Here is a 13029-nt window from a genome sequence, read left to right on the forward strand (position 1 = left end):
CCAACATGGTAGTCTCGATTGATTTCTCTAACTTCAAGTAATTAGTATGGTTTTTATTTCCCCCTCCCTTCTGTTTTCCCTTATCCCTGTGGCCCTGGTTCCACTTTGCTTCCCCCTCCCCACCCTCACAACCTGCCCATGATCTTGACCTCCCTCCCTCTGCTTTCCTTGCCTCCTTCCCTTATTCCATGGTCGACTGTCTTCTCCTATGAGGTTTCTTCTTCTTCTTCTTCAGCCCTTTGCCTTCCTCAGCTCTCACCTCACAGCTTCTCACATTAGTCTTCTTTATTTTACCCTGCTACCTTCCCCTCACAAATGGATTCACCTATCATCTGCCAGATCCTGCTCCTTCCCTCCCCCTACTCTTTTATTCTGGCTTCTGCCCTCTTCTTTGCCAGTCCAGATGAAAAGTCTCAACCCAAAATATGTAAATTTGCCAATAACACCCATCAGCATACATGATAGAGATTAAAAATCTGGTTGAATGGTGCCACAATAACCTTGCATTGAATGTCAGCAAAACCTAAGAACTGATTATCGAGTACGGAGGAAGAAACCGTAGCCGCACGAGCCAGTCCTCACAGAAGTGGAGAGGGTCAGAAACTTGATGGATCCGTCCCAGGACCAGCACACAAGTGCCATTAAAAAGAAGGTATGGTAGCACCTCTACTTTGCTACAAAATTTGCGCAGGTTCTGCATGTCACTTAAAACTTCGACAAACTTCTATAGATGCACAGCAGAGAGTATACTGATTGGTGTTTCCATACCAGGCCATGATGCAACCAATGTCATTGAGCAGAAAGAACTACAAAAAGTAGTGGACACAGCATTAGCCCATCACAGGTAAAGCCTTTGTCACTTTTGAGCACTTTTACAAGGAGTGTTGTCACAGGAAGGCAGCATCCCAAAGATCCCCACCATCCAGATCATGCTCTTTTTGCGCTGCTGCCATCAGGAAGGAGGTACAGGTGCCTGAAGGCGCACACCACCAGGTTCAGTAACAGTTATTACCCCTCAACCAGAGGGGATAAATTGAAACCCCAACAATGTACTGATCCCACAACCCATGGTATACCTTCTCTACTATCTATGCTTGCAGTATTATTTATTTACATATTTTTTAATTGCAGAGTTGGTCCTCTTTTGCACACTGGTTGTTTGTCAAGTCTTTGTGTGTAGTTTTTCATTGATTCTATTGTACTTCTCTGTTCTGCTGTGAATACCTGTAAGAAAGTGAATGTCAAGGTAGTATACAGTGACACTTTATTAGGTACACTTGCTCATTAATTCAAGTATCTAATCAGCCAATCTTGTGGCAGCAACTCAATACATCAAAGCATGTAGACACGATCAAGAGGTTCAGATCAAACATCAGAATGGGGAAGAAATGTGATCTAAGTGACTGTGGAATGATTGCTGGTGTCAGATGGGACTTGCATTAATCTCAGAAACTACTGATCTTCTGGGATTTTCACACACAGTCTCAAGAGTTTACAGAGAATGGTGTGAGAAACAGAAAACATCCAGTGAGCAGCAGTTCAATGGGCAAAAATACCTTGTTAATGAGAAGGTTCAGAGGAGAATGACCAGACCGGTTCAAGCTGACAGGGAGGCAACAGTAACTCACCCATTACAAGAGTGGCATGCAGAAGAGCACCTATGAACACAAAACACATTGAACTTTGAAGCCGATGGGCTACCGCAGCAGAAGACCACACTAGGCTCCACTCCTGTATCTAAGAACAGTGGCCACTGTGAATATGATAATAAATTTACTTTGCACTTTGCAGGTTTGGACTGCAGAAGATAGTTTGGATATGAGGCGACGTCTATTTCTTTGCTGTATTTAGTGACCAGACAATGTAGTTTGATGAAAAAGTTAAGGGACTACAACTTTCTTCCATTATCTGTTTCTTAGGTATCTAGTGTGGAGCCCCACATTCAATATAAACATATGCCAGTTCATTTTAATTTCTTCCCTTGCTGATATAAACAGATGTTTTTGTTTTCTAAATCAAGATCTGCTCCTATAGTTCAAACAAGTCAGATGAATGAAAATTGACACAAAGAGCCAAGAAAGATGGGCACCATATGGTTTGCAAGCTGTATTTTAGATACTGCCTGTGATTAGTTTTAATGACCTTTTCACATACTTGAGTGCATATAATGAGTGCACTCAGGTTCCAGAAATAACACACACTATTGTCTACACAATGTCCCAATAAGGTTGTTTTTCCCCAGGTTGTGAATCATTGGTTATTGTGTATTACTGAGTCACACTCCACAAGATGGGACAGCTTCCAGGGTACAAGGTTGAGGATACAATCTAGCTACAAAACTTGACAAACTTGATTGGCCAGGCAGCATTTTGCTGCCTGTCATTATTATGTGCAACCCTTGCTTTGTAGTGAATTAGTTGGTTTCTTGCTCACAATCCTAGGCTTTGTAGATTGATACAATGAAAATAAATGTTCTCACTTCCATGTGTGTAGTTCAACTGCATAATGTGCAAATAAGCATTTTGCGTGAAGACATAATAAAGACCCTGACATCCCTTTGGCATGATGTCACCCAATAATTAGGCCTATAAGAAGGCTATAAGATTCAGGACTTTCATGAAGAAAATGAGAAGAAATACAGAGATGTCACTGCTATGTTTATAGCAAAATTGTCAATAAGCTTTTATTTAAAAAAAAACAATCAATGGATTCTGCCATAATTAGCACAGTAAACCATCCATTTTGAAAAAATACAGCTAAATCAAAGACATGGAAACAAATGAACTGAGAGATTATTTTGATGTATTTGCATGATTGGAAGGGACAGATGTTCCACTGAGCAAGCAGTCACGCAGCCTGACCCCTGCCTGCTGAGAACAAAGAGCTCCAAGTGTTACTGCCTGATTTGACCAAAATCTTGGCCAGGCTTTGTGTCTGTTTATGAGTGACTGTGTTTCTCACTCGCCCCTCAAACAGACCTGCTGCTGCATGCTGCAAGAAAAACTAGGCTCATAAGCAGATCGACTCTAACTGTGTTGACAGAATAAGATCACAAAATTTATATGAGACTGCATTTGAGGAGTTCACTAATTGTAATATCTGAATTTTGGCAAGCAACATTTTAATGGCATAACTTCAAAAGTTACTCTGATCTTTTTTAACAAGAATTCTTTATGTTATGAGTAAATGAGGTCAGTCCACAAGTCCACTTGCTCAAATGTATCTCCATTGATAATATTTATAAAACTCACTGTGCACCATCAAGATGCATCATGTCATAGGGCCAAATGTGCATGAACAAAAGTGTCCCTAATCTATATTCTTCCTTGCTCTTCAAATTTCTGCAACAGGGGATCATCTGCCTTCAAGGCAAAGGTTAGGGTTCGTTTCTGGTAGTACTCTGGGTCGAACTGCAGGTTCTCTATGATGTTGGAAAGTAGATGCGCGCGTTCTACCATGGATCCTGGAGCATCATAGCCAACAGCAGTGAAATGAACATGAAAGTGGTAGTAGGAGGGTTGATAATGGACGTAAATCCTCAGCTGACTTTTTGAAATATTATATCGTTTGGAGATGGCATTCTGTGGGAGAAAAAATGGAATGATAGCTGTAAAGTATACACTTGTAAACAATACTAGTGCTTTACATGTTAAGGTGTCTGTAATTTGACAGATAATCACAATGTTTTTCCAGTCAACAAGAATCTGCAGAGCTTCCACTTGCTGCTTAAGTGGCATATAAAATCCGGAAACTTTTGAAGCAGTAAAAAAAAATTCCTGGTACCAGTGATGCCAACACACATACTTCACTCATTTGTTCCATGACTCTTACCATGCCTTCAGTGCTATGATCCACATGGTGGGCAAGTAAACTGTTGTAATGTTCCTATTTTTTGCTTCAAGTTGTTCACAATTTAAAAAAAACTCAACATTGATTTCAATAACTTTTCCACTTGTGATATTCAGTCAGTTTTTCTCCCTCCTGGACATTGCCTGGTCTGCTGGACAGTTCTAATATTACCTTTTGGGTTTCAGTTCTCTGCAAAAATTTTGATCCAATTTCACAGCTTTTACACGCTCCCTTATTTACTCTTTCTCTATTAATATGACGATTCATAAATAGCACATTACAATGCCAACTGCAGCTTCAACCTAGCTGATATCCCTCGTGCTAAAAATCCTTCATCCACCTCCACTGCAACTTGAAACTCACCTGTTCTTACCTTCCTGGTTTCGACGAAGTGGCCTCAAGCTGAAACAGTAACTTTGTCTTTAGAGGGATATGGGCCAAACACAGGCAAATGGGACAAGCTCACATAGGCAACTTGGTCAGCGCAGACAAGTTGGACCAAAAGACCTGTTTCCATGCTGCAGAACTCTGTGACTCTGTAAGTGTTCCCTAATCTGTACTTTACGCTTCTATTTCACAGTCTCTGCTGTTTTCTGATATTCATTTGGTATTACTAGGACATCATTTTGTTAATATGTATTATAGCTCAATGCAGATGAACATCATAGCTCTCAGCTTCCACATGTGTGGTATTGCAACGCTTATGGGCAAAGTTTGTTTCAAAGCTTAGGCTGCAATGGATATAAAGGCAGACTTTGGCAGTTCTTCCAAGATTTAACTTTACAGAAGCCAAAATGTATAAATATCAGAAACTGAAGGAGAGAGGTGTGTGGGATTAATTTTCAACTGCTTTAGCCAAGAGCTGACAAGGACACAACGTGCCAAATGACTTCCAGTGTTGTAAATCTCAATGGGTTCATTCTTTCCATGGACGCCATGCACCCAGCTGCATGTGAAAGTAAGTTGGCTAATACATGCTAAAGGTGGCAGCTGCAAATGCCTATGTGACTATGTCTTAATGGAATATACAAAGGCAGCTGTAGATTAAGGAAATAGACACTCACCTGTCCCTCCTGCAGTATAGTCTGTAACATCGGCAGGTGCTCTGCTGTTAGATCCCGCAGTGACTTCACATCACGGCGTTGGGAAATAGCAATCAGATACAAGTCATCAACCTGCAGCAAACAACAGAGGCAGAGAATCCCTTATTCACTGTGCTGTAGTAGAAAACATTTTCTTAAAATTTTTCATCTCTCAAGAACAAATCAAAGAAATTCTTGATATTCTCTGACACAGAGACGGATTTCTCTGCATAACCACTTCCCTTACCCATTTCCTTCTGGTGCACCTGTGAACTCACATCTTTTGTCTCTGCAAATATCCTCTGAGCTCACCTTGCTCATGACTGTATTTCTGTGCTGACCTTCCAATTTCCCTTTCTGATTCTTGTGTTACCTGATATTCACAGGAGGGGTCCCCTCTTCTTCAAAACCACCAACAGCATCCTCTTCAAAAATAAACCTTTTTTTTGTTTTGCAAATCATGACGTCCACCTCCCCCTCTTCTCTAAAATTCCCTTCAATCTGCTGCTTCTAAATGTCTGCTTATCTTTTCTTCAACTTCATACCACAGTGGTCAAACAATTTTCAAAGACACAAATTATTATGAAGGACTTTTGAGTTTTTGAGCTGGGCAGATGAAGAGATGATGGGGGTGATAATAATGGTGGTACAAGTCTGAATTGGAGGATGTGTTCCCACGCTGAGAAATTGTAGTTGAGAAATAGGCAAGGGGTGAGAGATCCTTGAGGGAATCCAGGTGAGAAGCTAGATATCTTTGAGAGAATTCCATGAGAATGGGAAGAGAAGTTCTTAAAGAAGTGATTCACTGGCTATGCCTGGGTAGTAGGAATAAATCCAGCAAAGGTCAGACGTTGCTGGGTTGACAACAAAGGAAATGCATTTGCAGAGAGTGAGGTCACAAACTCGTTTTCTGTTGTGTTTATTCTATGCAATTGTATATAAAACAGATTAAAAGGATTAGGTTACCATAATCATAGTCACATTTTTAATCCCTTTTTACCTTGAAATCCATGCCCCACCCCGTCCAAGCATTCATTACCTAACTCGACAGCTTCCTTTTTGTTTTATGAGGCTCTGGTGAAGCTTATTGACATTTTTTATTAAATGAGAGGACATATAAAATAATGTTTTTGTTAAAGCTACTCTCCTGTTAATATTATTCCAAAATGTCAGTATTCTGACTTAAAATCATAGGTGTCTCAGAATCTGAAGTCATTAACAAATGTTGCACCTTTCTGTAACAGCATTATACTAATAAGGTGCTAGCTTGGTTCAGTTAATAGGAGAGTAGCTTTAACAAAAACTTATAATTTTATAGGTCTTCTCATTTGGAATAGAACTCTTTAGAATAGGCGCACCTCAAGGTTCCATGCTTAGCCCAATGCTCTACTCTCTCCAGGTTCATGATATTGTAGCTGAGCACAGTTCAAATACCATGTACAAACTCATCGATGACACAACTATTGTTGGCAGAACCTCAGATGGCAACAGGAAGGCATAAAGGAGTGATATAGATCAGCTGGTTTGAGTAGCGTTGCAGCACCAACTTGGTACTCAACATCAGCAAGACCAAGGAACTGATTGTGGAATTCAGGAGAACACAAACCAGTGTTTATTGAGGGGTTAACATTGGAACAGGTGAGTAGCTTCAAGTTCCTGGGCATCAACATCTCAGAAGATCTATCCTGAGCCCAACACAATGACACAATCATGAAGAAGGCATGTCAACGTCTATACTTCATTAGGAGTTTGAGATTTGGTAAGTCGCCGAAAACTGTAGCAAATTTCTACACAGGCATGTTGGACAGACACAGAAAAGTACAGCACAGAAACAGGCCTCTCGCCCCATCTAAGTCTGTTCCAAACCATTTAAACTCCCTACTCCCATTGACCTGCACCAGGATCATAGACCTATGTAACCTGACCATCCATGCACCTATCCAAACTTCTCTTAGACATTGAAATCAAGACTTATAATTTCCTGGTTTACTTTTAGAGCCTTTCTTAAACAGTGGAACAACATTGGCTATCTTTCAATCTTCTGGTATTTCACCTATTGCTAAGGATGATTTAAATATCTCTGCTATGGCCCCAGCCTATTACTTGCACTTGCTTCCTGAGGGAACACCTTGTCAGGCCCTGGGGATTTATCCACCCTAATTTGCCTCAGGACAGCAAACACCACTTCCTCTGTAATCTGTACAGGGTCCATGAAGTTAATGCTGCTTTGCTTCACTTCTATAGATTATGTGTCTGTCTCCTGAGTAAATCCAGACACAAAAAAAATTATTTAAAATCTTCCCCATCTCTTTTGGCTCCACACATGGATTACCATTCGGATCTTCCAGAGGACCAATTCTGTCCCTTGCAATCCTTTTCCTCTGCACATATCTGCAGAAGCCCTAAAAATTCTCCTTCACCTTGTCTGCTAGGGAAATCTCATGCCTTTTTTTAACCCTCCTGATTTCTTTCTTAAGTGTTCTCTTGCATCTCTTATTACTCCAAAAGCACCTCATTTGTTCCTACCTGCCTACACCTGCTATGCACCTTTTTTTCTTAATCAGTACCTCAGTATCTCCAGAAAACCAATTTTCCCTTCACCTGTTATCTTTGCCTTTTATTCTGACAGGAACCTTTGTTTGTGTCCTTTGTTTCATGGAATCCTGGTTAACCCCTTCCGTACCAGGTGCAGTGATTCAGATCGACGAATTTACTATATGCCGTCAGGACAGATCTATAGAGTCTCTCAAAAGCAGAGGTCGAGGAGTATGCCTCATGATCAACTCCTCTTGGTGCACAAATATATCAATGCTGTCCCAATTCTGCTCACCAGACCTGGAATATTTAGCAGTAAAGTGCTGTCCTTACCACCTACTGCAGGAGATTTCTGGAATAATTTTGGTAGCAGTATATATTCCACCTCAGGCCAATGTCAATCAGGCTTTAGATGATCTGAGCAATGGGAGCAACATGCATGAAATAGCGCACCCTAATGCCTTCACCATCATTTTAGGGGATTTTAACCAGGCCAGTCTGAAAAAAAAATCACTAAGCAATTACCATCAATAGATCACTTGCAATACTAGAGTAAACAACACACTGGACCATTGTTACACCACCATCAAGAATGCCTACTGTGCTATTCCACACCCTCACTTTGGGAAGTCTAATCACCTGGCTGTACTGCTATTCCCTGAGTATAGGCAAAAACTAAAGACTGCAGCATTGGTAGTGAGGACCAAGAAGGTAGGGTAAAGGGAAGCACAGGAACACCTACAAGACTGCTTTGAATCGGTGGACTGGTCTGTATTCAAGGATTCTCTTCAAACCTGGATGAGTATGCTGCAGTTGTTACCGACTTCATTAAAACCTGTGTGGATGAGTGTGTGTCTACAAAGACTTACTGTACATTCCCAAACCAAAAGCTGTGGGTGAACCAGGAGGTATGTCATCTGCTGAAGGCTAGATTTGTGGCATTCGACCCAAGCCTGCACCAGAAAACCAGGTATGATTTGCAGAGAGCTACTTCAAGGGCAAAGAAACAATTTCGAATGAGGTTGGAGGTGACATCGGATGTACAACTCTGGCAGGGTTTGCAAGACATTTCTTCCTACAAAGCAAAACCCGATAGCATGAATGGCAGCAATACTTCACTACCAGATGAACTCAACACCGTTTATGCCTGAGCTGAAAGGGAGAATATAACTACAGCTGTGAAGATTCCTGCTACACCTGATGACCCTGTGATTTCTGTCTCAGAGGCCGTCTTTAAAGAGAGTGAACCTTCGCAAGGCAGAAGGTCCCGATGGAGTACCTGGTAAGGCTCTGAAAACCTGTGCCAACCAACTAGTGGGAGTATTCAAGGACATTTTCAACGTCTCACTGCTACAGGCGGAAGTTCCCACTTGCTTCAAAAAGGCAACAATTATACCAGTGCTTAAGAAGAATAATGTGAGCTGCCTTAATGACTATCACCCAGTAGCACTCATATCGACAGTGATGAAATGCTTGGACAGGTTGGTCATGACTAGAATGAACTCCTGCCTCATAGCAATTTGCCTATCGCCACAACAGGTCAACAGCAGATGCAACCTCAATGGTTCTTTACACGGCTTTAGACCACCTAGACAACACAAACACCTACATCAGGATGCTGTTCATCGACTATAGCTCAGCATTTAATACCATCATTCCCACAATCCTGATTGAGAAATAGCTGAACCTGGGCCTCTGTACCACCCTCTGCAATTGGATCCTCGACTTCTTAACCGGAAGATCACAATCCCTGCGGATTGGTGATAAATACCTCTTCCTTGCTGACTATCAACACTGATGCACCTCAGGAGTGTGTGCTTAGCCCACTGCTCTACTCTCTCTATACCTATGACTGTGTGGCTAAGCATAATTCAAATACCATCTATAAATTTGCTGATGATACAACCATTGTTGGTAGAATCTCAGGTGGTGACGAGAGGGCATACAGGAGTGAGGTATGCCAACTGGTGGAGTGGTATCGCAGCAACAACCTGGCACTCAATGTCAGTAAGACGAAAGAGCCGACTGTGGACTTCAGGAAGGTAAGACAAAGGAACACATACCAATCCTCATAGAGGGATCAGAAGTGGAGAGAGTGAGCAGTTTCAAGTTCCTGGATGTCAAGGACCTAACCTGGTCCCAACATATCGATCCAGTTATAAAGAAGGCAAGACTATGCTTCATTAGGAGTTTAAAGAGACTTGGTATGTCAACAAATACAGTCAAAAACTTCTATAGATGTACAATGAAGAGCATTCTGACAGGCTGCATCACTGTCTGGTATGGAGGGGGGCTACTGCACAGGACTGAAAAAAGCTGCAGAGGGTTGTAAGTATAGTTGGCTCCATCTTGGGTACCAGCCTACATAGTACCCAGGACATCTCCAGGGAGTGGTGTCTCAGGAAGGCAGTGTCCATTATTAAGGACCTCCAGCACCCAGAGCATGCTCTTTTCTCACTGTTATCATCAGGTAGGAGGTACAGAAGCCTGAAGGCACACACTCAGCTATTCAGGAACAGCTTCTTCCCCTTGGCTATCCGATTCCTAAATGAACATTGAACCCTTAGACACTACCTCACTCTTTTTAATATATTATTTCTGATTTTTGCACTATTTTTAATCTATTCAATGTATGTATACTGTAATTGATTTACTTATTATTATTGTTTTTTTCTTCTAGATTATGCATTGCATTGAACTGCTGTAGCTAAGTTAACAAATTTCACGACACGTGCTAGTGATAATAAACCTTATTCTGATTCTGACATACAAGCTTTGTACTGTCAAACTTCACTTTTGAAGCCCTCCCACTCACCAAGTACACCTTTGTCGGAAAACAGCCTGTCTCAATCCACACTTGCTTGATCCTTTCTGGTACTATCAAAATTGCCCTGTATCCAATTTAGAACATCAACCCGTTGTCCAGACCTAACTTTTTGCATATTTACTTTGAATCTAATGGTACTGTGGTAACTGGATGCAAAGTTTTCCCTACACAAACTTCTATCACCTGTCCTGTCTCATTCCATAGTAGATCAAGTAGTGCACACTCTGAGACTTTTACATACTGATACTGATCAAACTGATTCTGAGAAGGTAATGATGAACCTTTATGGAGAGGATGGGGCTGTTCCTTGAGAAGCGATATGATGGAAGTACATGTTGAGCACCCCTCATCTCAAATGCATTACACATGCAGCTTATACATATACCCTGAAGGTAACTTTACATAATATTTTTGTACATGAAACAATAATGTGTACATTGAACCATCAGAAAGGTAAGCTATCATTAATCTGGCTGCCAAATTTTGGATTTTTGGATAAGAGATGCTTAGCCTCTATAAATAATCACAAAAGATAAAGACAGAGAGAAAATTACTAAGCTCTGGATTGCACTGCTAGGGTTGATAGCAGAGGCACATTCAATTGTGTCTGGAAGGGAACCTTCTGAAAGGGGAGCTTTTGCAGGTCCTTGGGGAGAAGGACTACAAACTCCAAAGAGCTGGTATGGAAACAATAGCTAAGGTGGTCTCTGTTACCACTTTGTGGTTCTATGATAACCAATTCTTCAATGCAACTAATTAAACCAGTAAGATGGCGGCATGTTCAGTTGTAGCAGCCACCCGGGTCCAACCAAAGGTGCAACTTTTCGTCCTTTATGCCTTTTTTTACAATTGTAAGACACTGCTAGTTATCAAGAACATCAATTACTGCAGGCCTACCCCATCAGCAAGTTGCTTGATAATGATGGAGCTGGACATATTGCATATCATTGTGGTGTGTTACCTGGACTTGCTGCATATACTGTTGTTGTGCTGAGGTGTGGACCAAAAAAATGGTGCAAGTGACTGTCTTGGATATTTTTCTTGTGATCGCAGGACCCTGTCGGACATTGGCAATGTGGAACACTGCAATACTGGCTCATTGGCAAGAATGACAGAGGGGGAGCTGCACTGTCTCGGTTGTGGTGAGGACTGGGCCCTCAGACTGCAGGGTTGCCTGTTGCAACTGCCCAGAAGAGAAGACACTGAGGTGGTGTAGGAGAGAGTAGAGGCCCTTGTGGGTACGTTGCATTCTGTGCTGGGTTGAAAGCTGCCCCCTCCCATCAGGTGCTGCTCAGAGTTCACACAGTTCTGCCCTGAAACGTTTGCTTGGTGGAAGAACAAGCTGAACTAGGACAATATCCCATGTCATCCCACGCTTACACTTTGCAAAGTCCGATTACCTGTCTGTACTTCTAGTCCCAGCACGGAGGCAGAGACTAAAGACCACAACACCAGTAGTGAGGACAGTGAAGGCATGGTCCAGGAGGTTGAGGAGTGCTTACAAGACTGCTTTGAGTCAGTGAACCGGACGATACTCAGGGATTCATCTTTGAGCCTGAATAAATACACCACAGAAGTCACCAAATTCATCAAGACTGTGTGGATGAGTATGCGCTTTCGAGAACTACTGTCACACCCAAACCACAAACAGGAGATTCTTATTCTGCTGAGGCCTCGATCGGTGGCATTGAAGACCAGTGATGCAGAACTAGACCAGATATGACCGATGGAAGGCTACTTTAAGGGTGAGAAAACAATTCTGACTGAGGTTAGAGATGGAATTGGATGCATGTCAGCTCTGGCAGGGTTTGCAGGCCACTAATTCCTATAAAGTGAAAGCTAACATCTTCAATGGCTGTGATGTTTCACACCTAGATGAGCTTTTTATGCATGCTTTGAAAGGAAGAATAAAACTACAGATGCGCGAATCTCTGCAGCATCTGGTGAACCTATGAACTCTGACATAGGAGGCCGATGTCAGAATAATTTTCAAGAAGGTGAATCTCTGCAAGGCGTCAGGCCCTGATGTACTTGGTAGGACTCTGAAAACCTGTGTGAACAACTGGCAGGAATGTTCAATCTGCTTCAAAAGTGCAACAATCGTACCAGTGCCCAAGAGGAGTAGCGTGAGCTCTCTCAATGGCTATCGCCTGGTGACACTCACATCTACTGTAATGATGTGCTTTGAGAGGTTGGTCATAGGTAGAATCAACACCTGCCTAAGAAAACACCAGGACCTGCTGCAATTTGCCTATCCTCACAGTAGGTCTACAGCAGGTACAATGTCACTGTCTCTCAACTCAGCCTTAGAACACTTGGACAATAGCAATACCTGCATCTGGGGGCTGTTTATTGAGTACAGCTCAGTTCTAATCTACAAGCTCCAAAACCTGTAACCTGGGAGGCAAGAGGGGTGTAGGGGAAGGCAAGAGTGGGGCTCTTTAGGGGCTAGGCAGCTTGCAATCATTGAGGGAACAATGAATTCAAAATTTTATCAAGACATTTTACAGAATGCCAGGGTTACCAATCCATCACCTGAAACTGAATAGAAGTTGGATAATGCAACAAGTCAACAATCCAAAAGACAAGAGTAAATCAACAACAGAATTGATTAAAAAGAAGAAAATTCATGTTTTGGAATGGCCAAGTCAGAGTCCAGACCTTAACCCAATTAAGAACTGAAAAGGGCTGTTCATGCAAGGTATCCCAGAAATATTGATGAACTGAAACAATTTT

The 13029-nt window shown here is 41.9% G+C and overlaps 1 protein-coding gene across 2 annotated transcripts in view; it reads right to left on the reverse strand.

Annotated features, from left to right (window-relative positions):
• Positions 1-2632: 2632 nt before the first annotated feature.
• Positions 2633-13029, reverse strand: part of dcps (decapping enzyme, scavenger) — an 81856-nt gene continuing 71459 nt past the window's right edge. Inside the window, exons 5-6 of one of the 2 annotated variants that reach the window (XM_059957213.1) lie at positions 4914-5024; positions 2633-3581 (exon numbers count right to left, since the gene is read on the reverse strand). In XM_059957213.1, coding sequence (XP_059813196.1) covers positions 3315-3581; positions 4914-5024 — 378 coding nt within the window. In that variant the 3' untranslated portion in view covers positions 2633-3314. The remainder of the gene's footprint in view (positions 3582-4913; positions 5025-13029) is intronic. The other variant, XM_059957212.1, reaches the window with a different exon arrangement.

Source organism: Hypanus sabinus, chromosome X2 (assembly GCF_030144855.1).
Source record: "Hypanus sabinus isolate sHypSab1 chromosome X2, sHypSab1.hap1, whole genome shotgun sequence".
In the NCBI taxonomy this organism is placed as follows: Eukaryota; Metazoa; Chordata; class Chondrichthyes; order Myliobatiformes; family Dasyatidae; genus Hypanus; species Hypanus sabinus.